The 26,197-nt window shown below is 46.1% G+C and overlaps 2 protein-coding genes across 5 annotated transcripts in view; one reads left to right on the plus strand and one right to left on the minus strand.

Annotated features, from left to right (window-relative positions):
- Positions 1–6,204: 6,204 nt before the first annotated feature.
- On the minus strand, positions 6,205–25,589 carry LOC128938837 (histone H2B 5-like). 4 transcript variants are annotated; one of them, XM_054279427.1, is made up of 3 exons: positions 24,891–24,980; positions 22,925–23,084; positions 6,205–10,773 (listed from the first exon to the last, which is right to left on the minus strand). In XM_054279427.1, exon 3 carries the CDS (start codon positions 10,739–10,741, stop codon positions 10,361–10,363), a length of 381 nt encoding a protein of 126 aa, XP_054135402.1. In that variant the 5' UTR covers positions 10,742–10,773; positions 22,925–23,084; positions 24,891–24,980; the 3' UTR covers positions 6,205–10,360. The 4 variants fall into 4 exon arrangements, with proteins under 4 accessions (XP_054135402.1, XP_054135393.1, XP_054135377.1 ...); XM_054279418.1 differs by lacking the exons at positions 22,925–23,084; positions 24,891–24,980 and adding an exon at positions 25,566–25,589; XM_054279402.1 differs by lacking the exon at positions 22,925–23,084 and having other exon boundaries at positions 24,891–24,974.
- The window catches only part of GRAMD4 (GRAM domain containing 4), a 72,808-nt gene continuing 71,968 nt past the window's right edge, over positions 25,358–26,197 (plus strand). Inside the window, exon 1 of the mRNA XM_054279390.1 lies at positions 25,358–25,472. Coding sequence (XP_054135365.1) covers positions 25,444–25,472 — 29 coding nt within the window. The 5' untranslated portion in view covers positions 25,358–25,443. The remainder of the gene's footprint in view (positions 25,473–26,197) is intronic.

Below are 26,197 nucleotides of genomic sequence, written 5' to 3' on the forward strand. Positions count from 1 at the left end.
GAAATCCCACAAGTGAGCAGAGATGTCAGCTCAACCACGTCTTCCAATAAATATTTTATAGCATCCAGTCAAACCTCATCCCTGGCTGGCTCTAGGGGATTGAGAAATCTGTCTGATGTGGCTCTTACCTCTTCTGGGTCATCATCTGACAAGTGCAGGAATATGACACAACCACCAAATGGAGAGGACACCATTTTCAGTGTCAAACTGCCTTCAAGGACAGGCAAAGGACCTTTCATGAATGTTGGCAACAGCAACAACAGATGCTGGTACTACTAGTGGTACTTGGATCATCAGACCCAGCTAATGCATCTGTTTTGAAACTAGAATGAGAAGCAGAGGTTGGATTTTTATCCATAGCAGGCACTGAGCTGTGGTAAAGAGATGTGTGAGAGATTTAAATTATACTACTACTACTGTGTCTAATTTCCAATGTGTTCTCACCCTTGGCTGCCTCCTAAACTGATCTCTTGTCCAAAAATATTAGAAAGCAAAAGTGCCCTTGGTGGGGAACCTGGAAGAGATGGCACTCCCTGGGGAATGGATTTCTGCTCCAAGTCACACACACTTCCTCACTAATAATTTATGTTATAAAAACAGTTTCTAGGGTACTGCTCTGTTATCCTTTGCTTCAGAAATGCTTGCTTCTTCCTACACTTGTTTTACTTGATTTATTTTTTCCAAAAAGCTGCCCAGCCTCAGCAGTGGGGTCGAAAGGCATGCCCCAGGTTAGGCACAGGAGTAATGGCAGGGCCATTGGCAGGGAAATAAGAGTCTTGTTTCCCACACAGCCAACCAGATGGAAGAAATCAGGGTGCTTTTTCTTCCCCTGAGCTGTAGCACTGAGTGGGCAAGCAGTGGCTCCCTGCTCTTGCATTTCTTGACAGCTTGATGGAGACAAACAGGGAGACAAAGCACAGAGGCTTTGGCATCTTTGTTCCCAGAAGCAAAACTGATGATATTGGGGTTACCTTCATGTTTTCCCCATCATTTTCAGAGCTGTTGCCTGCTCAGGCCTTGACAGTTGTGTAGCTGCATGTCAAAGTTACCCACAGCCAGGTTAAAGCCCAAAGAAAACGTGGATAGTTTTATCAAAATGGTGAATTATAAACAAAACAAACAAAAGCAAAAGAAACAGAAAAACCAAAACAAAAAAAAAAGGGAAAAATTCTGAAATGTGAGTATTTCTTTCTGAGCAGTCTGACCTGACTATTCATTTACATGAAAAGGGCAGCTAGGGCATGAGCTTCTGTTCTGCCTTCACCTAGGGAAGGCTCCTTGCCTGGACCAGCAGGTCTGGGCTGTTTCTGAGGATGCTGCAAGCCCCACAGCAGCAGCTGCAGGGTGGATAAGATTTCTTCCTGCGGTTTCTTTGTATCTAGTGTAACTTTCCTATAAAGCAGAGAGCTACTGCTGCTTGCAAACTCGCATCTATTTAATCCTTTGTTATGAAAATCCCTCTTGCCATCTATGCGCGTCTAATCCCTTTAAAACCTTGCAGAGCTTTTGGTTGCTGGGCTGCCCTCCCTTGGGCAGGGAGGCCCCTGCTCAGCCCCTGCATGGCTCTGCATGGCTCTGCAGCTGCTGGCCCCAGCTCTGTGCAGCTCAGGGGGCTCAGTGTCATGCCCTGCCCTGCAGCCCCCAGGTATGGCAGTGTGAAAAATGTGTATTTTATGATTGGCTTTTCACAAATATTAAAATGAATATTATATGTATTGTGTTAGAAAGTAATGCTGTATTAATTCTCTTAAGTACTGTGTTAAATAAAGTTTTAGGTTATAAAAAAATGTTAAAATAGAAACTATGCTATGCAGGATACTTTTTTTAAAGAAAGGACTTGCAGCAAGATAGCAGCCACAGGACACCTGAATCTTTCAGAGAAAGAGAATTTATTGCTCTCTTATCAGGAGAAATGAACGATGATGAGAAGAATCCTGTATTTGAATGGAATTTATGCATCATGTAGGAAGTATATGAATATGCAACAGGCTATTGTTTTTAAGGGTTAATCCTCTGTTAACGTGTGTCCTTTTCCAGGCTCGTGCTGCCCAGAAAAAGATACCCAGACATCCATAACTCTTTGTCTCTATTGTCTCATATTGTCCTAATTCAAATTGTCCAAATTATTATTACTCTAATTGCATTACTGTTTTTATAACCATTTTATTACTATTAAACTTTTAAAATTATAAAAACAAGTGATTGGTGTTTTTCACAGAAGGAGGATCCATCGGCCAAACTGCCTCCGAGAGAGATGGTGCATGCAATCCTGAGCTCTCTCTTTTCCATCTGAAGACACTTAAATGCCACAAAGAGCATTTCAGGTGTGGGTTCAGGGAATGGACAGACTCAGGGGTTTGCAAAAACTTTTGTCCCTTGTATTTAAAGCCTGGGGAGAGGTGTGATGTGCAGAGGCACGGGGTGCTGCTGCAGGGGTGGAAAGGCTCCTTTGTGCTGAACCATCCGTGCCAAAGGAGCTTGGGCTGGCTCCTGCCCAGTGCCCAGTGACTGCTGGCACACCCCACTGGGACAGCCTTTGTTAGCCAAGGTCAGCTGCAGCGTGAGGTGTCTCGGGCCTTTCACTACAAAACGAGCTGCAAGAGGCACTGGGGGATGAATTCTGATCTTATTCTTTCACTCTACTGTCGCCATGATATTTTCTGAAAAATCCCTTTGCCAGGATTTTTCTCCTGAGAAGCCTCAGAGGAAAAGAAAAACAATAATTATCTGCTGCTGTGGAATGCAACAGGTGCATCTTTGGTTGGTCCAGGTTGGTTGTTTCTAATTAATGGCCAATCACAGTCAGCTGGCTCAGGCTCTCTGAGAGTCACGAGCTTTTGTTATCATTCCTTTTCCTTTTCCTTTTCCTTTTCCTTTTCCTTTTCCTTTTCCTTTTCCTTTTCCTTTTCCTTTTCCTTTTCCTTTTCCTTTCCTGCCTTCTGATGAAATCCTTTCTTCCATTCATTTAGTAACTTTTAATATATAATTTTCTTTTAAAAAAATAATAAATCAGCCTTCTGAAACATGGAGTCAAGATTCTCATCTCTTCCCTCATCCTGGGACCCCCGTGAACACCACCACACTCTACTGTGGATTTTCCACTTCAGGCTGCAGTTGCTTGGCTTTAACTCAGGGCCAGAGTGCAAGTCAGCATGGGAGCAGCGTGGATTTGGTGTGAGTACAGTGGATGCAGCATTTGCAGGGTGTTTGTGGAAGAGATGGGAGGATCCTGCATCTCTGAAGTCAGTACTCAGATGTGACTTTTTATTACCTTGATGACAGGAGAAATGAGTTGTGAGATACATGTTCATCCCAAAAAAGCAACCTCCCAACAAAGCAACCATCTTCCTCTCAACATGCTCAGGCAGCCCTCACTGTTGCAGGCCTCCCACTTTGCTATAACTTAGTCATGCCTCAGAAAGCTTTGTGCAAGGGCAGGTTTTATTGGGATGGAGCACTTCAATAGCCTGTTTCCATCTGTGCCTGCAAGACCAGGGTTCCTTGAACCCCTTGAATACTATGGCACTTCAAACAAACCAAAAGGCTACCAAAAAAAAAAAAAAATTCAATACCCTCACATTTCCTTCACTTTAGTGAAATTCAGTGTGGTGCACTTATGTTCCCTCCTTTTTTGTTTTTTACTCCCAGGCAGTGTCAGGCAAAGTTTGGACACTGGGTGCTTGGATCAGCTGCCCTCGTAGCTCATATCATAGCTCTCCCATCAGAGTGAGTTTTTCAGAGGCAGGCATTGTATTCACCAGAATGTGTTGAGCCATATGGCAGATTAGGTCAGAAACATCTCCTGGTTTGTTTGAAAAGTTGTGCTGGACATTTTTCTGAGTCTTGGCAAATAGGGCTGTACATTGTATAAAGAATCCTTTCCACACCTGATTAGGAGAAGGTTTAGTGGCCCATAAATGGGAGCGGTGCCCAGAAGATGGGAAAGTTTTCCTGCCCCAAGGCTGGATGTACCCAAAAGATTGATGAGCAGCCACAGTGCAGCAAACTGAACACAAATCCCTACAGGAGGGTGACTTTGTGTCCTCATTGGCAGTCAAGGCTATTTTACAGCAGCAGCACCCTCATGAGATGTATCCAAGCTCTCTGACCAGCACACAGGATATGTGAGCCCAACTTTGCAATTGCTCTGAGCATGAGGGATGATGCCCTCATGTCTGCATCACATTCCTGTGTTGCTCTTGAACTGGTGACATGTGCTGCCTCTGGATGTGCCTTTTGTACCTTTTCTGGTAGCAGCTACACCGTCCATCCTGCTCCAGCCCCGGGATTTACCAGGGATTCACTCCCTGTCCTTTATTTCCTGTATCCAAACAGCAGCACACTGTGTGTGCTGGCACCTTGGTAAGCTCCTCAGAGAGCTTTCACCAGCATCTGTCAATCCTGCAGCAATCACTGACAGTCTCCTGCCTTTGGTCCCTTCTGGTGCCTTACACCAACCCACCCATTGCCATTCCTTTCTCATTCCCTCATTCCTACCAACCTTCCCATTTCTATTACTATTGGAATATTCTTCTTTTATTAGAAGACAGTTAAATCTGTAAGAATTTTCAATCTTCTTCTGAATTAATTTCTGTAAGAGTTTTGGGTTGTTTTTTTTTTTTTTTTTATTGCCAGGGGATGGAATTAGCATTACAGACACTAAAAGGCAGGAAATGGTGTATTTCTTCTTCTTCTTTTTTTTTTTAATCAACTGCTTCAAGGGAGAAAACGAGAAATGCTTTTGAGAACAGCTTTCCATTATATGAGAAAGCAGAAGGTCCATTCCTTATTCTCACAACATCTGTGTTTATTAACCCTAACTATTTTAGAAACAAAACATCTCTTACATCTTTCATGTAATCCAGTCACTTCTTTTCTATATTCTCTCAGCCTATAATAGTTTTCAGCACAGTTTATGTGTTTAGCAAGACGTAAAGACTTTTTCTACCAGTAGTTTGTCCTTGAGCCAGTTCTAGCATCTTCAGCAGCCATTGGCAAAGGCTCTACAGATGGACTAATTGCAGGAAGGGTTGCTCCTCTAAATTCAAACCTCATCCTCTCATAATTTATTTTGATGTTCCTGAGTTCTTCCACTTGGTTCTGCCAACATTATTCTGGCACCTGAGTCCACTAATGGTCTTTGAATAACCAGTCAGTAATTATTAGATAATAACTGGATAATTTAAAAAAAAGTTATCTCCCAACATCCTGGAGAAGCACGACCATAGAATTATGCTCTACCTTTTATAACCTGGTTTGGGTCTTTGTGATACCTTGGTGTCAGCTCTGTTCTGAAATTGCACTGCGGGTGTGTCTCTGGAAAGGAGTATGAAAATGGAAATCAGTACAGGTAGCAAAATTTATTTCCTTGGAAATAAATATTTCAGATGAGCTAGTTATAGGCTGGGAATTTTTTTCTAAATGCTGATTTTCCCAATTATGTTAAGCCTGTGTTTCTTTAGAGACACTAGAAACACTTTTAGCTCTGATTGCTGTTATATGCCATGTCTGAAGTCTTGTTTCTCCAGCAGTCAGTGTCCAGCATGGCCCCTGCATTTCCCACTCCAGGGAATGCATTATGATACTGATGTCCAGCAGGTAAGTGTTTCACTGGAGTGTATTTACCAACCATTCCTTAAAGGGAAGATCTTTTTCTTTCTGGGGTTTTCAGATGCTACATCTTATCCCATGGCTGTTGCCTATAAAATTCTCAGAGTCCAAGAAAAGATGTTTCTAGTGCTAGCAATTGTTAATTCAGCTAACAGAAATTCTGAATGTGCATGAAACACTTCTTCAGCCACAGGATCTCACATTGTTCAGTCCAAACTGTTCCTGCTTGGGGGTAGATGATGGGTGCTAGGCAGAAACACCCCAAGCAGGAGTGTGGCAAGGACAGATGGCAGGCTCAGCTCTGCCTGGGACAAGATCATTGGAAGAGCTTGAGCAAAACAGATGTTGATGTTGCACTCATGTTTGGGTTGAGTGACAGCCCATGAGGACTCCAGTGGCAGCCTGTGATATCCCTTCAGCGAGGGACTCCTCTGGTTTTTGACTGACCCTCTGTCAGATCAGCTGTGCTCCATCTCTGCTGGAAGGGTCGCTGCTGTCACCCCAGGCCTGGAGGAAATATCATGGAGAGGGAGAAATGCAGGGCTTGGGGAACACTAGTGATAAGGCAGAAGCAAAGACACCCCAACAGCTGGGTACCATTGACTTCCAACAGAATGGAAGTTACATTTTATTTAGACACTTAACAGAAAGCAGGTAATTTGCACTAAAGTCATAACCCAGCAGCAATTTAACATGGATCATACTTGATGTAACACTTACTGTCAGAAAAACTCTGTGTACATAAGCCCAAGAGATACCATGCATGGAGTAAGCATGAAAGATTGCTCCCCAGGTGGTGGTCCCAGGAAACCCTCAAATTCTGTCACTAAGTGATTTTTATTATTCAGTTCCCATTCTTCCTTTGCCTGCAAACAGTTTGGTCTGGATGTAAACCCTCAGGACATGCTGTGATGGAACAGAAGCTCAGGGCTATGCAGAGGCCATGCCAAACTCTGCTCCAGGGGTGGCAGGACTTGGGGCTGCCTCTCACCAGAGTAAGGGTGCACAGGCCACACAGCTCCACTGGGCAGGACTCTTCAGTGTCCCTGTGGGGCACACAGCTGTGCCCAGGACAGGCACTCATCCTCCACAATGGTTTTTGCTCATTTTCCCCAAGCTTCACTAAAAACCTGTCAGTCCTGAGCAGGAGCAAGCCTCCACACTCCGCTCCTCTACAGGCTGAACTCTGCTGTGAAAGGCAGATGGACTTTAGGCCCTTCTGGGGAAGCAGGGTGGACAATCAGAAGATCTATAGCAGCTTGTTTTCTCTTTTAAATTGTACATGAAAACAAATAACAAATAACACTTACAGTGATATCCTTGGGGTTAATATGAGGTTAGTATCAAGGCTGTATTACCTTTATCATCTTCCTTTCCAACTTTCAATCTGTAGTTGATTTACTTTAGTTGGCAAAACACAGGCATGGCCCAGAGATGCTTTTGGGACTGCAGAGGGGATCAGGTAGGGATAGTGGGGCTTGGTATATTATCTTCACTTTTAAAACATTTTCTCAATTCCAGAGCTGGAAATATGTATTCTTTAAAAGCACTGATCCTGTAGTGCAGAATCCATCTTCTGCAGCAAATCTCCTTACCAGGAAACTGTGAAATATGTCACACCTCAGACTGCTTACAGGACAATCAATCCTTGAACTTTCAGACCACCTTCTGTTGCCTCTAATATTAAGGCTTAGCCCAAGCTTATCACATGCAAACTAATTCCCATTTGGATGTGTGGATGGTGTCCTGTACATTAACTTCCCAGATGCTTTCTGTGTCAGTCCTAGCTTATACCAGCCTTGCCCTTCCTGGATCATCCCTTCCCTTTGCTGGCACAAATGTATGACAGAACAGAGCAGCCACCAGAACAGGGTTAAAACAAAGCTTGAAAGAAAGGAAAGAAAAAAAAAGGTTTGTTTTAATATGGATCAGTTCTTCAATCCTGTGCTTCACATTGTCAGGAGTGAGTGAAAAAAAATACAAATGGACAGTGAAGAGCAAATGATGCATAAAAGGACAACCTAAACTATAAATGCATGGACATGATCAGCCTCAGTCATTTGGCTTTAGACAATATAAAAGTTTTCTTTAAGCCTTCAAGTATTTTGTATATTTAAATCACTGGTTCTCCTCTCTGAAACAATCTCCAAAAATGGAGAATGACAACAGTGGCAGAAGAAAATGGAACCAGTACTCTGAGTATGGAGTGAGCAGCTCCCATCTGAGTGCCCAGCCTCATTCCTGGCTCCTGAGCTGCCCAGGAGACCCTGCAGGGCCAAACCCTAATTTTATTTTCTTGATTTCTTGCAGTCTGTGGAGACTCAAGTGGGACTCTGCTCAGAAAAGTGAGAGTTTAGAGGCTGTGCCAGGTGATCCTGGGAGATGTGTCCTGGCTCAAACACACTGCTTGGACTGGAGAGGGCTCATTCCACTCTGAATTCCTGCCTTCAAGAGAGCTCCTCACAGGGATGAATTCTGACCTGCAGCTCACAGGGACAGAAGAAGAAAGCTCCAGCAATGCCACCCAGCCCTTCACTCCCAACAGTGCTCCTGGTGCATCATCCACTGCCTGGATTCTTGTGGCACAGGTGTCAAGGATGGTGGCTCTGGGCCCACTGCAGGTACATGTTCATCTTTGGTATCTGATTCTGACTGATTGGAAACAAAAGGGAGTACTGAGCTGTACCTGCACAGTGTCCTGGCCAAGAGGCCCAGGTTACCAATGCCACTGACACTGAATACAGGGGCTGTTGCTGGCAGCTGCTCCTTGTGGGTGCTGGCACCCAGGGAGATGGGTTTGGTTCTTTCTGAGAGCTGTCAGCACCAGGCTATGAGACACAGCTGTGTGTTAGCACTGAGCAGAGTGTGGGAGGTGATCCTGGGAGATGTGGCCCTGGCCCCCTCCCAAGTGTGGGGTGCTGACACCCAAAGCAGGGCTGTGTGAGCAGCCCACAAACAAACTGACCTTCACTCTTGCACAGAGACCCCAGGCTGCTCCCAGCCTTCTGAGCAGGGCTATGCCTCAGACCAGCTGGAAAAATGACTGCAATGAGAATCTTCTGGAGCTGCAGAGCCCTACAGCTCCAAAAGCAACATAAATTTGCCAAAGGTCCCAATCACTCTCAAAGTGTAAAGAAACAGGATAGAGATAAAGGCAGGGGAAAGATAGAAATGTACTGCATGGCTGCTATTTTGGGATATGAATTTACCTTTTAATTAAAAGCAAGGTCCTGAAGCCTAGGGAGAATCTGAACTTAGTTCTGGATCCTATCTCCTTACTGCTCCTTTTATTTACAGAGTAAGTGCAGAAAGCTGTTGTTATTTTAGACATGAATATTTTTTGTTTGAATGTTACTGCCTACCAGAGGCTTTGATTTTTTTTAATGTTGGCTAATTTTGTGGTTTGAGTAGGAAGCTTCAACTTCACACCAGTTCTACACAGGCCCTTCTGCTATCCAGCAGTCTGGGCAAGATAAACCTGTAACCAAGACATTCCTCCATTAACCTCTATGGCTTTATCATGAATTTATTATTGCTCACCTTACTGTGGACTTTGAAAAGATAAGGGGACTATCTGAAATAGCTTAAAACTATTTAATCTTTTAAATATCTGGGATGCAGGTAAGTGTCCCTATATATCCACCCAGCCTCCAATTTTGCTTTTGCTTTCTAACTGCTGAATGAATTAGGGAGGGCAGGGCCAGGCGAGCTGCCTGCAGTGATCTCTGAGGGGATCCAGCTTCCTCCCATCCCTCAAAATGCACTGACCACCTGTGCCCCCACACCAGATGCTTCCCAAATCCTCAGTCCCTGCCCACAACATCTGTGCTGTTTGTCCTGCATCACCCTATTGCTCACAGGAGAGGGGACCCCCACGGGCACCACCCCATCTTGCCCACACTTATGGTGGAAGGGAACACCCAGGCAGCATCAAGGCAGGAAAAGTCTCTGAAAAGCAGCAGAATTAGCAATGTCTTGCATGCCAAAGCAAGTCCTAAGGCAGGCAAAGCAGCAGCCAGGAAAGACAGAGGCCCACTCCCAACATCCCACCTTGTCCATCCCTCCACCTCAGCACAAGGTGGGAGGCAGTGGGCAGCTCCAGCACCCTCATCCTGCTCCATGGCTCATCCATCAGGAGCAAGGAGGAGGATTAGTGCTTGCTATCAACGTGGGCATCTGCCTGCCTGCCAGGCTTGCTCTTTAAAACAGGCTGTCAAGCACAGATAGCTGTTGAATCAATATGTGCCTGGGAGCTGCTGATGCCACTTCTGCCAGCACGGGGTGGGCTGAGGCACTGCACACCAGGAGGGATTCAGGCTCTGAGGGAGAGGATGCTGACTCCTCAGTACCCATATCAGATGACTGTGAGAAAGCAGTCAAACAGGAAGACTTCAGTGAGGGTGTCTCTGTGTTGCTGCTGCCAGTCCCCCCTCCCAGTGCCAAACAGGAATGTTTGCCAAGCACAGAGGAGACTGGATAAACCATGGCTGGTCAGTTCTTTGAATGAGATGTAAAAGCAGGGGCCTCCACTGCCAGCCTCGGCAGGTCCTTCCCACATCCTGAGCAGATGATGGAAACCAGCTGATATCCAGATCACTGTCTCCTCCTCCTCTGGGCAGCTTCCCGTGCCCATCCCCAGTTGCAGATTGCTGTGGACAATAGCTGTGACCATTCACCATGGCTGCCTGCCTGTGCTGGCGTGGAGGGCCCTGCGCTCGATGGTGCTGCTGCAGAGGGGACACACACACAGCTATTTGGAGCTGGTGTACTTGGTGACAGCCTTGGTGCCCTCGGACACGGCGTGCTTGGCCAGCTCGCCGGGCAGCAGCAGGCGCACGGCCGTCTGGATCTCCCGCGAGGTGATGGTGGAGCGCTTGTTGTAGTGCGCCAGGCGCGAGGCCTCGCCGGCAATGCGCTCAAAGATGTCGTTGACGAAGGAGTTCATGATGCCCATGGCCTTGGACGAGATGCCCGTGTCAGGGTGCACCTGCTTCAGCACCTTGTACACGTAGATGGAGTAGCTCTCCTTCCTGCTTTTGTGGCGCTTCTTGTCGCCCTTCTTCTGCGTCTTTGTGACGGCCTTCTTGGAGCCCTTTTTGGGGGCTGAGGTTGACTTCGCTGGCTCTGGCATCCTGAGAGCTCTTTTGTTGTGTCTTGGAGATGCTTGGAGAGAAAATAAAAAAATTCTAATTATTTTTTGACCTTCTACAGAATAATTGTACTGTAAGATGACAGAGTCTGAGTTGGAGGCAAGTAACAGCTCAGAATCTGAGATGAACACCCCATGACCCTGAAAGAGCATTTTTGAACTGCCAGCAAGAATTTCTCTGGATTTTGTATGGCTTTTTGTTGTTCTCTGTTTAAATACCTACAACGCTGGCCTTGTCAACATCTCTGAACGCAAGCCTAATTGGCATCTGCTCAGTAAATATGAGATGGAGCCTGAACATCTTTCTGAGAACACTGCAGTTCCAAAGAAAACACTAACTGCAGCATGGATTAAATCAAATCCTGCTGGAATGGGCCCAAGACTGTTGCAAGGTATCACTGCAGGCACATGAGACTGGTCAAAATTATTTTACGTGGTTTACAATCTCCAATAAACCCTTTTTATTTGCATGAAGATAGAAGTTTACTTTGAAGATGCTTGCATTTCTGTGGCTATTGTTTGACACCATGTTTTCCAGTGAAATATAAAAAATAATAGTTTTAAGCTATTCTGGCTGAGCTACAGGAATATATCAGTATTCATGTTTGCTATCCAAAATACCAGAGAGTAGAAAAGCTTAGAGGAGGTGGCAGGAATCACCTGGCTGAGAAACAGAAATGTGGATAGGAATCAAAAAGCAAAGTGCTTTCAGGGTACATGTTGATGGAAAAAATTATTTCCTGTTATTTGATGCTTTTTGCTTTCAAGAGAGCAAGCCTTTGCTGCACAGTTACACCAAGATGCCTGATCCTCCCTCTGAGTTTTTCTTCATTAGGTCACAACGTGCAAAGCCATGACCTGCAGCTGACTGCTCTCATCCAAAGTGCAGTAACAAAAACCCAGTATGTAAACCCATGAAAAAACTGTGTGCCTCCCCTACACTACAAATTTACATGTGCTTTACTTCATGGGCCAAGGGCAATAATAACTGTGTTGCAACCAGGTAAATGGTTTTGTGTTTCAGAGAACACTTCAAATGCTCCCTTGAAAGACAAGGCTCCTCCAGGTTTTGCTGCAGGATGAGCTTACAGCATCACCCCAGGGCTTGGGTTTTATTGCTGTGCATCTCCTTTGAAGATGGCCTAGGAATTACAGTCTGCTGGCCAAGAGAGACTGGTAGAGAAAAAAGAGCTTCAGGGCTGCTGGCACATGGGAAATGGATAGAAGTAAACAGAAGAGAGAAAGCTGGGATGTAACATATGGTCTGCACACTCTGAGTATCAGAGAAGGACCTAAACAGTGCCTGTGCCAAGGCAATGGCTGCATGCTCAGCCCTGCCTCTCCTCCTTGGGAGAGAGTGAGTGGATGTCTGATTTCTCCATCTGCATCACAGCCAGATGCAGCAGCACTGCTGCAAACAAGCCCAGACCAAGTTCCCAGCTGCTCCCTGTGGGAGGAGACACCTTTGATCCTGAGGCTGGATTGATGTGCCCACCCACACCTCCGTGGGCACCAGCTCCTGCTTCCAAATCCCCTCCCTGGCTCCAAAGCAGCCTGTGTGGGGCTGCCTCCCACTGCAGCGAGCACCAGGGCTGGGCTGAGCTCTGGCAGCCCCTGGGCAAGGACCAGCACTGGGCACTGCAGGCAGGGCTGTGCCCAGCTGGGCTAATCCCAGGCAGGGTTGTGCCCAGCTGCAGGGGCAGGCTGGCATTGCTTGGGATGCAGTGGAGAGACATCTCCACCACAGCCCTCCCAAACACCCTCCTGTCTGGAAGCCAAAGTCAGCACTAGTGTCCTGAGAGCTGGGTTTCTGCTCCAGAACAGCAGTTCCTTCTCCAAAGATGTGATTTTCATGTGACAAGTTTCTGACTCTGCCACCTCATGTCCTTAATTTTTTCTGGCATTCTTCCCAGTGGTGGCATTTGGAATGGCAAGTGCTGGACTGCCCCAAAAGTTCTGGACACCTTTCAAAACTGACACCTGCCCACTTAAACGCAACATTTTCTTCCTCTGGTGAAATCACAAGTTTTCTTCCTTTCCTTATCTATTTGGGAAACAGTCTTGGGAAAAGAAATCCCCAGTTTGTAGACTTGAAAATATGCCTTTTCAATGGAAAATGATTTTTCTACAGGAAGAAATAACTGTGCACTTGCTTATTTTTCTTTTGAGCTCATTTCCTGACTGAAAAACACCACAACTGAAAAATGCAAACGGATATTTCTTAAGCATTTTGAAAAGTATGTCCTTCTAAAGTAAGTATTAATTCTTAAGTGCACTTCTATTGCAGCTTTAAAAAAATGAATAGAGGGCCCAACAGGCACCACAGTGATTTCACAGGACATCTCCATCCATTAGATCAGCCAACACCCTTGGGTAGCACAGCCCAGATCTCACTCCCCTCCCATGCATGGCTGCAATGGGGGAAGCAACGATGCTGAAGTTCAGAGATCAGCACAAGAGCTTGTGCTTCCCTCCACCCATTTCTTTGCAGCTGACTGTTTAACAGGTAAATATCACCTTCTTTGAAAACAGGTTGTGTTCTTTGTGGTTTATTTGGGCAGTCCCTAGCAGGCAGAGCCTGAGTGCATTTGCCAGGTGCTGAATAAATAATGTTAATAATGGTCAACAGTATCACCAATCCTTCTGTCAACAGTGCAGTGCAACCCACAGCAGGTGCTGCTCTGGTGTAAGTACACAACTAGTGGGATTATTCCCAAAGTGTCCTTGTGGAAAGTTTGTTGAGGAAAACAAAAAGTGACCTTCAAGAGAACGGTTTCTTTTTATAAAAACAGTTGCATATCTTTGTTTCCTTAAGAAAAAAAAAAAGAGAGGGAGAGTTGGAGAGAGAACCTGAAGAGGTTAATAATTATTGGTTTTTATTTTGGAAGCATTGCCAGCATGACTGACTTCTCTACTGCGAGGTAGACCAAGCATTGGGTGCAGGTTGCTCAGAGAGGTTGCAGGATCTTCATCCTTGCAGATACTCAGTCTCTAACTGGAGATGACTCTGAGAAACCCACAGGGGCTGCTCCTGCTCTGAGCATGGACAGGACCAGATGTTTGCCAGAGGCACCTCCAACCTCATCCATTCTGTGACATTTGGAGACTGAAATGGGGTAGAAATTTATGAACACTTTATGAGCTGTGTTCCCTTGACTGACATCTCCCATGGGATACTGCAGCCTGAGATTCCCACATGGACTCCTAAGAAGAGATGATGCTCACCTCCAGGTCCAGGCCACTGAGGTCCCTGGGATGCAGGCCATGGCCATGCATGAGGAGGCACTTTCAAGCAGCACATTTGGAAAGTTTCAGGTCTTTGAGAAAAATCTCTGGGAAAGTTTTTTTCTTTATGGCTTTGTATGCTCCGAGTTAAATCAGTTATCAGTGCTGGCAGTTTTTTCCTTCCTCAGAAAACCAACAACAAAACCAAGCACAGTAATTTTTCCAGCCAGTTCCAAGCAGCAGCCTGAGTGCTGCCAAAAACCAGAGCAGTGCCAGTGACAGATACATCTTCCTTTGTGCTGACACTCCTTTCTTCAGCATCATTAAAGGGAAAGTGAACGGAAAAACATATTCAAAGATACAAATCACCACAGTCTCTCAGATCTGAAATGGGAGAGCCTGATGAGAAATCCCACGTGGAATCTGATAATGTCTCCTCTCCCCAGGCTTGATATATCAATGGAGAGAGACAAGCAGGGAAGATTTTTGTTCATTTTTGGCCTTGCTGCTGAGTCTGTAGGAGCAGTGCCAAGCTGCTGCCAGCAGTGTGCATGGGTAACCGTGGGTGGGCTGTGAGCTGCCCTTTTGGACCTCTCCTCATGCAGAGCTGGAAACAGCACTTGGATTTTTTAAACTTTTTTTTTTCTTTCTGAAGGCTGTCCTTGCTGGGATGAGCTCTGGGGCATTCACTGTATATCCCCATGCCCTTTCTGTAATTTCCTATTCAACCATAAAAGTTACATTTGTAGAATCAGCATTTTGTTCTTAGGAGGTGACAAATTAAATATTTGTAGGAAAAAAACTCAAGCTCTCATCATTTGGACATCTGAAATTCTGATATTTGTTAATCTTCTGATGTTCTACTTTAATCCTTCCTAGAACCAACAGATACCTGCTGATAATTCTGCCCCTTAAATAAGAATATTCTCTCCATGCTGTCCAATTATTTCCCTTTTCCTCATTTTCTCCTACTGTATAAAAGAAAGAATACCTGGATTTATTCCTGCATGCCAAGAAATACCAAATGAAATTTGCTGCTGCATTTTGTTTCATTTTCTTTGAAGCACAAAGGGTAAAAAATTAGGGAATGTTTCCACCAAAAGGAAAAGGTTTTCTAATGGATTCACCTGCTCTGAAATGCTTGTGAGATCTGGTAAATATAGCTTACAAATTACAATGTGTCAGCAAATGACTGTTATTGGAAAAGAGAATTTCTGCAAACTGCAAATCCTCTTCCTTTTTATTATGCATGGCCATCTACTATTATACAAGAACTTGTTCATCTGTCAGGTGTCATTATATAGTCATAGTTGGGAAAACAAACAATATTTGTGATTATCTGGTAGCAAGCTCTGCCTCAGGTATAAAGCAGATGCATGATGAGTCATTGTGAGACATTGGTGATGTTGCCTCGTGCAAAAACTGATAGTTGTATTTTGGTCTGAGGAGAATTTTTCCCTTGGTATGTTGTCTAGCATGTGATGATGAGGTAATATTTGCTTTGAAGTAAGGAGGAGGAGAATTTCCTAGAATAAGGTAAACTAATCTGAAATGCCTGATTTCTTCCAATGGTGGAGGGGTACAGAAGACAGTTTTGAGATCCTAGGTTTCCTCCCAAGTAATCCAGTAACAGCACTAAGACCCCATCCTCAGTTCCACATGCTCTGCTGCACTTTGTATCTCTGCTCCTGTGAGGTTTTCATTTAATGGCTACCTTTCAAAATCGGATATACACATGCAGTCTTGTAGTGAACAGAGGGCTGTGACTACAGGTTAAAATTGAAGATGACCTCTACTCACTGACAAAGAAAGAAATGCTACAAACTCAGTCCCTGACACAGACCCATGATGCTCACGTAGATTTTCAGATTTCTTTAGAACAAATACAAGCAGAACAGAGCACTGAGCTCTTTGACTGATTCTTATCTTGCTTGTGTTAACCCATTGCTTGGGAGTTCTCTACAGTTCTCTACTGTTTAATCACAGTAACAGCTGTAATTTCTTGTGCTACTTCTGCCCAAGTTGCAAGTAATTCTCAGGGCTGCAGGGGTATCAGTCAGAGATTTTGTATTATTACCTACAAAGTAAGGAGCAGGGCCCTACATCAGAGCTCTCTGCAGAGAAGATACATTGAAATTTTAAGGAAAATAAAATCTTACCCATGAGTCAACTAGAGCAATAGAGAGACAATGTTGCAAGAAGAATGACTGTCGGGAGACTAAATACTGCAGTTCTTATGCTGATTTGAAGAGTGTCTGAAGTCAATGGGGATTTAACACAGGTCTGAAAGCACATGTATAATGTTTAGAGATGTTTAACATCAACAGCTGACATTGATTTCACTGGAATTCAAAAGGCTCATTACTTCACAAAAATCCGACCTCATATTTTATCAAGGTTTTGTTACTGTTAATGAAGGAGCACTTTAAAAAGCTTTATTATCTGCTCTTTGTAAGAGTACTCATTTTGTACTTGCTTTGGGATAGCTCTGATCTCAATGCTTGAGCAAGTATCCAATAAATACAAAAAGAAAAATGATGTTTTCTATGGACCCATACCTGTTAAATGTGTGTGGGGTACACCCAGTTGGTACAGCATGTGCTGCAATTACACTCCAGTCAGCTTTCCCACAGATGGTCAGGGTTTCAGAAAAACCTGTAGGAGTTAGATTTGATGATCCTTGTGGGTCCCTTCCAACTTGGACCATTCAGTGATTCTGCGTTATCACAAGCATCCTCAGGAAGCCCAACAGAGAACACAAGCAGGCTCACTTCCTTCCTGGTGTTTTATCAATAACTCAAAACCTCACACATAAAATACAGCATGAGCTTCCTCCCCAAGTTTTAGGATCATCAGGATTTTCTGCTTCTGCCATGAATCCTCTCCTCAAGCCACAGCCTTATTTTCCCTTCATATCCCACTTGAACTCAACTGGACCCACTGGGAGCCAGCCTGTCAGCAGCAGCCCCGTGTCCAACTGCAGGGTTTAGCTCCCATCCTCAGACTAACTCAGCAAAACTGCTCTGGAGGCAGGGAGAGGTCAGAGCCTGCTCACCATGTAAGGACAGCTGATTGTCCCAACTGACCTGGGACCATCCTGCTGGGCAGAAGGAGCAAGGCTTCACAGCAGCTCCACTGCTCACAAGCATCACAACCTCTCCTTTATCTTTTTGGTGGTTTGCAAAGTACAAACTAGTGGAGATGGGTGTGAGAACCAAAATCAGAGATGACTGGGGTCTGTAATACCAATGGAAGAAAAGTGCTTTACTTATTCCATAGCACCCTATGCTATTGAAAATAAAAACTGCAGATTTGAAAAAAAATTTGCTCTGTGCTGTATCAAAAATGAAAATCACTTGCTCTTTATCCACATAATTTCAATTTCTCTGGAAAAGGAGGAGAGCAAAACCTCACTAAGGCTGCTATATCTAAATATCTCCTTCTTCAGTGGAACCATGGTCTCTAAACTAGTAATGACAATAAGCCTAAAGAACTGCTATCACATTCAAGCAAACTATTTTTATGCATTTTATGGAGTAATGGAGAATTATCAAAATTCTAGACTATTTTCATAAGTGCTGAAATAGGCATCCATTAAAAATGTGCTAATTCAGCCATTCAGCCAAAAATAGGAGAGAAGCTACAGCCCAACACCTGCAGGCCGTGGGGAGAGAGTGGGTGGCAGAGGGAGAAGCTTCACCAAGCAGTGAGAGCTGTTCTGAGTTAAGGTAGGAGTTATGTGGGAACCAATGCAGACACATGCAGCACCTCCTCCTCCTACACACCCCTCACCCAGGCTTAGGCAGGCTCCTGTAGCCCTGTTCCAGCACCATGGATAACTGGGGTAGCAAAAAGAAACAAAAAGCTGGGATTGTACCCCAAAATGTGTACTTTGGCCAAACCACACTGACTGAGAACAATAATTTGGACATAAACCCACACTGAAGTGGAAAGCTACGTGCCCATATTAGGCTGAAGACAAGATTAAGGTCATGAAGGGTTTTATGAGTGATGTGATTGGTACATCACCATGTAGTGATCTACCTGTGTAGTTACCACATATTCTCAATGCCATGGATAAAATAAACCCAGCAAAACCTTTTAACAACCTTCAAGGTATCTATATGGGTCTAAGGCATGCATGCTCTACAGACCTGGACCTCACCACCACCAAGTCTCCCCCTACATGGGGAGAAATGTCAGGCAAGGGCATGATGTGTGCAGCTGTAATCAATCATGTCAAACATTCCTTCTAAATGAGTCTCTCACTTCAATCAGCCCTTCCCAGCTACATTACTCACATTTCAGCAAGTCCTGAAAATGGTTTCAGAAAAAATAGCAGAAAGCATGCAATAAAAAAAGTCAGGGATATGTGAAAGCTGCTTTATAATGGTGATAAAGCCTGGGAACACAGACTGTAAACACAGCAGGTACCAGACAGGTATATCCAAAAGGATTGCATGCCATGTCACAAACTAAAGGACAGCAAGTGACACAGCATCTGATTTCATTTCTACAGGACACTGAAAATACTGTAATGTGTGTATTAATAATTAATTTGGCATGGTAAAAGCAATTTTACTGTAAAACAGAGATGTGTGACTATTACTGGAGCCTGCAGGGAAACAAAGATAAATGTCCTTCCCCAGATCATTCAATAACTGGATTGGGAACACGATCCAAGACTACTGACACTTTTTTCTGCTGCTGCCACCAGATCACATTACCACAGGCAGAGAGTCCTCTGAGCATTAGAGGTCATCTTCTGTAGGAAACAGGAAAATGGAGAGTCTGTTAGATGGAAGGAGAGAAGCAGGGCTGGGACAGCCAGGTCTGGCAAAGCTTCCCATGAAGAGACAAGCTGGCTTTTCTCCAGAAACAGATGGGGGCAAGCACTAAAGACACAAGAGTTATTGAAGGTAAGAGTAAACTCTGAAACAAGAACTGACCAACAGTTTTATAATGTTCATGAATAAATTTACACTGGAGATGAAAGGGAACCTCACTTACATCCTTACTTGGAATTGGGAGGATAAAGGCAAGGGAGGAGCAGAGAAAGACAAAGAAATCCATTCCTTCCATATTTCAAAGACAAAACTTGATATTATAAAAATTCTAGGAAATGGCTCCAGCATAGCAAGTAACTGCTCTACATTAACCAGGCAACATTTTTTATGGTGCTGTGCTACTGAAGAATTGTTATCAGAATGCACAGATGTTCTTCACTTTGTACTTCGCTTTCCTTTATTCTTTTATTTATTGTTCCTTCCTTCTTTTCCTCACATCGATTCCAAGTGCCAGGAGGTTCAAAGCCCCAGCAGATCTGTGCCACTTGGTCTTGTCTCACATGTGGTATTCATACAGAGACTACCACAGCACTTTGAACAGCCACAGGGCTGAAAAACTGGCAGCTCTCCAGAAACTTTAAAAGAAATGGCTGTCAAGTTAGCCCATGCCCGAACTCCACACTGTACAAATTGCTTGTGAATAGTGTTTTGATTTACCTCTAATTTGTGATAGATCATTATTGCATGAATTTTGTGTGCTAGTCACTGTGTTGATGCAAGCTAAAAAACACCATCTCCCTTCCAGAGAAATCAAGGTATAACTGGAGATACACCAATATTTACATCAGGCAAGGATGCAAAGAGCAATATGCTGAAGACCTGGTTGCAACCACTGGACCAGCAGTGAAGAAAATGGGGCCTGCTGGACAAAATGGCAGTGGTCCTGGATGGTCAATAGCAATCAGAACAATTAAATGTAAAGTTCACTTTTCAAAACTCAGAAAGACAGCAGGTTTAAAATGCCAGTGGAGTGCCATACTAGCTGTACAAGACTGTTATTTTTAACCATCCTTGGCTCCATCCTCCCACATACACTTTCCTCCTGAGCTTTCCATGCCCTTAGTTTCCCCACTGCTTTAGTCCAACAGCCTCCCAAGCTGTTTCTCCCTCAGATGAAGTGCTCACCCTTTGCTCTCCTCCCTCCCTGCTGGTGCCTCCCCAGCACACTCCCTCCACAGAGCTCATCAGTGCCTCTGCTTGCAGAAGCACATCTTTGCAGGTGACTGCCAAGTCCTTTTCTTAAGTTGTGTCCCAGTTATCAGGCAGCTGCAGTCGGTAAGGAGGATGACTGGGGCTGGGCTGAGGACCCACAGTGCAGGAGAGGAGATAATATGGGGTTAATTCTGGCATGCAAGAAGGAGGATGGTGGAAATGGAAGGTCCAGACAGCTGCAGCCTCCATATCTTCAGGGCAGAGCTGCTGCACCTGCAGTGCATTTTAAGACAAACACATCAAGAATGAAAACAGCCTATATTTATATTAGGTGTGGTCAGACAGCTCCTTCCTGACAGAATGTTCTCTGTCTCCCATCTTGTAGAACCCCACTTGTCATGCAGTCAATTTCCAGGTCCTCCAGAGGACCAAAGAGGACTTCTGCCTTTCTGTTAACCTGCAAGCAGCTTCCCTTCCCTACACTTCCTTCTTTGATATTTACCAATGGTTCACTTCAGTCCTTTCAATGTTCCCCTTTCCTTGCTGTTCCTTGATTCTACCTGCCTTTGTGACAGAGAAATGAGGAGACTCTTACCAAATGCCTTCCCTGGCCTCTCTTCACACTTGGTTCTATCTTTAAGTGCTGAGCTCCAGAATACCTTCCTTTCTGCCCTTCCCCTATGTCATGTTTTTTCTTTAGAAAAAATGTCAAATGCATTCTGCCCCAGCTTTCTAGCATAACTCATGTCCTCTTTGTAACTCCCAACAACCTGGGGTGGTTCTGTTCTCCTACCCCTTCTTCCATTGCCTCCTGTACACATTACCTATTGCATTGCCACCTTTGTGTTTATTTACTGTTTTTATTTATTTATTTATGTATTTATTTATTGTTTTCATTTTGACCTTGCAGTCTTCTCTCAGCAGTATTTTCTGCTTGACAAATATCAGTCTACTTCATATGATCTCTCTCCCTACAAGAGACAGTCACAGAGGTTACACAAACAGGTTATAAGGAGAGATCTGATGTGCCCAAGGGCATGTTTGTCTTTCCTGACTCTAATACAGGCACTGCCTCTGACAAATTTTGTCCACTCTCATCCTTGACCATGGTGGCCAAAAGCCCACAGTTTGCCCCTCAGCACACACCACCTGCAGTGATTATTTGAGGGATGGTCCTCTACCTTCAGCTGATGGATTTCAACTCTCCAGGCGACACATCTTGTGTCACAGATACATCCTCTGCAAATGAAAACTCTCTCTTCTGGTCCTCAGGTAAAAGTTATCTTTAAAAAATAACACAGAAAACCTTGCTGCATTGGACCACCTATGCCCTTTCACCAAATTCAGGAAAAAACCATCGCCCTATTTTTATAGGAAGTTTTAAGGCTGGTTTGAAAGGTAAAGGATTCCTACTCCAAGAAGGTCGATGAAATAATATGACAAGGGTGGTGATTAAGTCACACCACAAAGGAAAATGTTGAGCTGCTGTAGGTGGCACATAAAACCCCCCACTCTCTTTATGAGTCAGGTAAGCTGCCAGAAAGCGGAGGTGGAATCCGTGGGATGGAGCTGTTTTCATTCCAGCCAGTTAGTAGTAAGCTCTTTGAACAACACAAAAAAAGTAGTTTAAAGAATAAATTATATTTTTAAAAACTAAGATTCTTATCTAAATAGCAAAATCTAACAATTGCCCTTAATCCTCAATGGTGATGTTTGTAGTCAGTGACAGTCAAGGGAAAAAATTATTAAACAACTTTTCCCCCTACCCTCTGAGGTTAATGTAGCATTTTTGGGTTATGCATCTACTCTTCCATCTCCCACCTAATGCATATGATCCTGCAGTCACAGCTCTCTCCTCTCCCTCTGGCTCCAGAAAAAAGGGAAGCTGACAAGCTGAAATCCCAGTCTCACCCCACACAGAACCCTTTCCAGAGGAAGAGCTTTGCTCTGCTGAGGAGAAAGCATTTCTCCAATTTTTGCATTTGTTAAGCCACTTTTGTGCAGCTACTTCTTCCAACAGCTGCACAAGGTTGGCTTAACAAATGCATAAAACAAAACAACTGGGGGGGAAGAAAGAAAAATGTTTTGGGATGTCTTATTTTGGGTCAGTCCAGCATCCAAGGGATATCTCAAAGATATGGCAGAGTCCCTCACTTAAAATGTAAGTTTTTTTATTTACCAAAAACCCCCCTGAAATTGAGAAACGTAAAAAGAATGTCATTAGGTTCTTGAGGTTCTTTCTTCAAGGGCCCTAAAGTCCTCCTCTAATAATGTCAGTGGGAGCACAACATCTGCTCTGTTCACAGTGCAGCCTGAGCAAGATGCTTTCTCAAGTACACATCTGAATTTAAGAACATTTTCCACATAGTTCTTCAGTCTACCCAATACATATGTTTGAGGATGGGCAGGAGCAGTGTATTTCAGGTGCTAAGGAAGGGATGAAATAGGATCAGACTATCAGCATGAGTAATTTCTTGTTTCCAGCTGGAGAGTGAAAGATGTGGAGTGGAAATACATGCATACATATATATACATAATATCAAAGTAAAATATATGTAAATATAAGGGAGGAAAAGGACAGTGACCAAAGCAATAGCTTGGAGAAGAAATGTCAAGAGGAAGGTAGAGTTAGGCAGTGGACAGAAGTGAGATGTCAGAAAGGAGAGAGAGAAGGAGAGGCTTTAAAAAGAATGACACAGAGGGGGAAAAAAAGAGATGTAAGAGGAAGATATATGAAAGAGAACAAAAATGAGAGAAAACAAATGAGTGGAGAAAAAAACAGAGGAGGAAGATAAAGTAATGAGCACAATGTTTGGTAAGGCAGAAATACTTAAGTATAAATAAGACACAGGAAAGAGAAACTCATAAGAAGGGCCACAAGAAGAAAAAAAGACCTTGAACAGCAGAGATGGGAAACGAGCAGTGGGGAAAAATAAATCACCTGCTAGCACAGCACTTCTGAGAGTCACGGGTGAGAGGTGCTGCCGTCCCAACAAGGGACAGAGGCAAACCCTAGGAAGTGACAGGCTAAACCCAAGGAGAACAAAGGACAATGCTGGGAGAAGGTAATGATACCCTTGTACTAGGTTGCTGCCTTTTGTCTGAAACAGAAATCACAAAGGTCATTGAAATTGCTGCTTAAATCTTACATCTGATACTTGACAAAAACCTCTTTCCCAATACAATCATTCTTCCTTCTCTCTCAATGCTGGATTAAATTAATTACTGAACACTCTACAGTTGTACCTCCCTGCTGGGGATGTAAACCCCAGACACCATTCTGCTTAAAGCAGACCTTTGTCTCTGGCTCCCTTTGCCTATAGAGGCTTCTGTAGAAATCTTTTGGTAGATAAAGGTAAATTTCCTGCAGCTCCAAAATCACCATGCTGGATTTGGCTACCATTAGTAAAATGAGGAAAGAAAGAGGAAGGAAACAGGGGTAAGCACCCAGGAAAAAAAAAAGCTTTCTTTTTTTTTGTTATTATAATTAGTTAATTTACCCAGTAGAGAGGGAAAGAAATTGCTGCCTGTAAATAAACTGTCACTCCTCTCAACATCAAATAATAGGAACAAGAGGGAGTGTGTGGGAAGTACATTCATATTATCAAGTTCTTTCTGATATTAACCTGTTCAATATAATGAAAACATAATCAGGAAAATAACATACTGTAACACAAATACTATGGAGGCTATAGAGAAAAAACGCCAGGAAGATCAGTGTTCCCAGGGTAGCTCCAGTCTGAGAAACCAGAGCTTTATTAGTAGTAACAGGAGCAACATATGGAGATGAATGAAACCATGTTTGTAAATGTGATATGCAATTGCACGCTCTCATTTGGCTTTCCTTTTTCACGATCTGACTCAGCCTCCACACTCCCCCACCTTTTGATTCATAAATTCTTGATATCAAAAAATGAAAGAGTTACACAGCCCGCATGCAAAGGGCACGAGATGACGTGAAATACAAGGACGCTGGTGAGCACAGAACGTGCCATCGATCACCACCCTGCAAAGGGACAAATCTGCCGGAGACCAGCACTGGAGACAGGGCCACCCTCTCCAGGGCTCTCTGGAGGACGCCGCGCAGCAAACTCCGGCTCATCGCCACTGCGCTAGAGGCACATTCTGAGGTAGACAAATCATTACAAAATTGTATAATATAATATTGCTTAGGCTGCACAGCAGCCACTCGGTTGGGCAGCCCCTGCATCACCAAACCCGTGAGACTGGAGGTGAGAGGAATGAGAAAAAAAAGGGTTTCCTATGGCGTATACTCCCTGCATTTTTTAAGCTACGGAAAAAAGATCAGGGTTAACCACAAGCAACACAAAACACAACAAACAGTGCATGAGCAATGGTTTACAGCCCTATACGCTCACTAAATAATTAACAACCTCACAGAGTGTTGACACAATGGGGGTCTGTACACAGGATAATCCCTTCCTTCCCCGGGGGCCCAGGCTCCCCGGCATGTGTGCGGTGAGGCTGCCGAGGGCCAGCCCGGCCCGTGGGCACAGCTGCCCCACTGCAGTCAGTCAGTGCCGGCTGCGGCCCCAGCCCCGCCACGGCCGTGCCCGGCCCGGGCTTCGCCTTCAGCCCCGGTTAACCGGAGCGCACTGAGCTCCGGCGATACGACTCCCACCATGGCAGCAAAGCACTGGCAAGGCTGACACCGTGCCGGTGCATTCGCCAAGCCCGGGGAACGACAAAGCCCCGACTCTGCAGGGCTCAGGGTCGAGCACAAGGCAGGGCAGGGCAGGGCAGGGCAGCGCTGGCCGCACACCGCATCGCGGCACGGCGGTGCTGCAGCCCTCACGGCCGGGCAGCGCAGCCCCGCTGCGGACACTGCGGCGTGCGGTGCCCACCGCTGCCGCACCGCAGGCAGCCAGCGCAGGGGAGGGTCTTGCCTGCTGGGCGTCTGGACTCCTCCGCAGGCGAGCTCCAGGCGCCGGCGTGGCGCGGGGCAGGTGCGGGCGGCGGGGCCGGGGGGCTGCTCGCTGCCGCTCCGCGCAGATCCGGCAGCCGCCGCGCCGGGTGGGCCGCGAGACCGGGACCCGCCTCCGGTCCCGACCGGGTTGCGACCGGCGGGGCGCCTCGCTGTGCGCCGCCGCTGCGGCCCGGGCCGTGCCGCACCGCCCATAGCCCGCCCGCCGGCTCCGCCCGCCCCCGCCTCTGCGGGCTCCCGCCGCGGGGCCGCCGGGGGCGGGGCGGGCGCGCAGCGCGGCCCCGGCGAGCGGCTCGGGCGCTGCGGCGGCGGCGGCGGCGGCTGCGCGGGGCGCTCGGCACGGCCGCGGCGGCGGACGGGCACCTGCTGCCGCCTCGCCCGCAGCAGCGCCGCGCTCGCTTTGTCCGGGCTGAGCGGGCGCGCCCGGCCCCGGCCGCGCCCGGCCCCGCTCAACAGAGCGGCGGCTCTCGGGGCGTCGCCTGGCTCCGGCGGCCTGGGCACGGCGGGGAGCGTGAATGAGAGTTTGCTCCGATTTCCGAGCAGGGTGAGTGCCTCGCTGTCTCGGAGGCATAATAATAATAATAATAATAATAATAATAATAATAATAATAATAATTTTATTTTTGGGTGTCCATACCTTTACCTACTAGCCCGGCGCCACCTCCCTGGGACAGCGGGGTGCGGTGTCTCTCGCCATCCCCGGACGAGGACCCTTGGGAAGGGGTTGCTGTCCTTTGGTCCCTCCGTTCCCTTTTGTTCGGCTCTCCCGGGGCCGGGGGGAAGGGGCGGCCCGGGAGGTTGCGGGGCAGCCAACGGAGGTCTCGGCCGGTGGCCCGGCTGCCCGGGCGGTTGCGGCACGGCTGTCCCCGTGCGCGCAGGGGATGTCCGGCTGCTCCCTCCCCGCTTCCCGGGCGGAACAGTGGCCCTCGTCCCCTGCCTGCACCCCTCCGGCACGGAGGAGCCGCCCTGGGCTGCGGGGACAGGCGGTGGCATCGCCGCCACCAGCCAGAAGGCAGCGGCTGTAGTAAACACAGCGCGTGGGGCGGCGGTGAGCCCGGTAAAGGTCACATCCTTGTGTGCACACGCAGCCCGAGCTCCCCGGGCTCCCCAGCTGCTGTCCCGGGGCCGTGTGGCGGCTGCCGGCGGCGGTCGCTGGCAGAGCCGCTCCCGGCCCTTGGCTGGGCTGGCGGTGTTCCCCGGCTGCGTGCAGGGATCTCCCTTGGCGAGGAGCAGCAGCGGGAGCTGCGTCACACCCTGCTTTGCCTCCTC

The sequence above is a fragment of the Melozone crissalis genome, unplaced genomic scaffold (assembly GCF_028551555.1).
Source record: "Melozone crissalis strain CALT ecotype California unplaced genomic scaffold, PUWL_Pcris_2 ptg000004l_1, whole genome shotgun sequence".
In the NCBI taxonomy this organism is placed as follows: domain Eukaryota; kingdom Metazoa; phylum Chordata; class Aves; order Passeriformes; family Passerellidae; genus Melozone; species Melozone crissalis.

Bases quoted from the DNA above. Each gene is read 5' to 3' on its own strand.
- LOC128938837 (XM_054279418.1), bottom strand. From the start codon at position 10,741: ATGCCAGAGCCAGCGAAGTCAACCTCAGCCCCCAAAAAGGGCTCCAAG.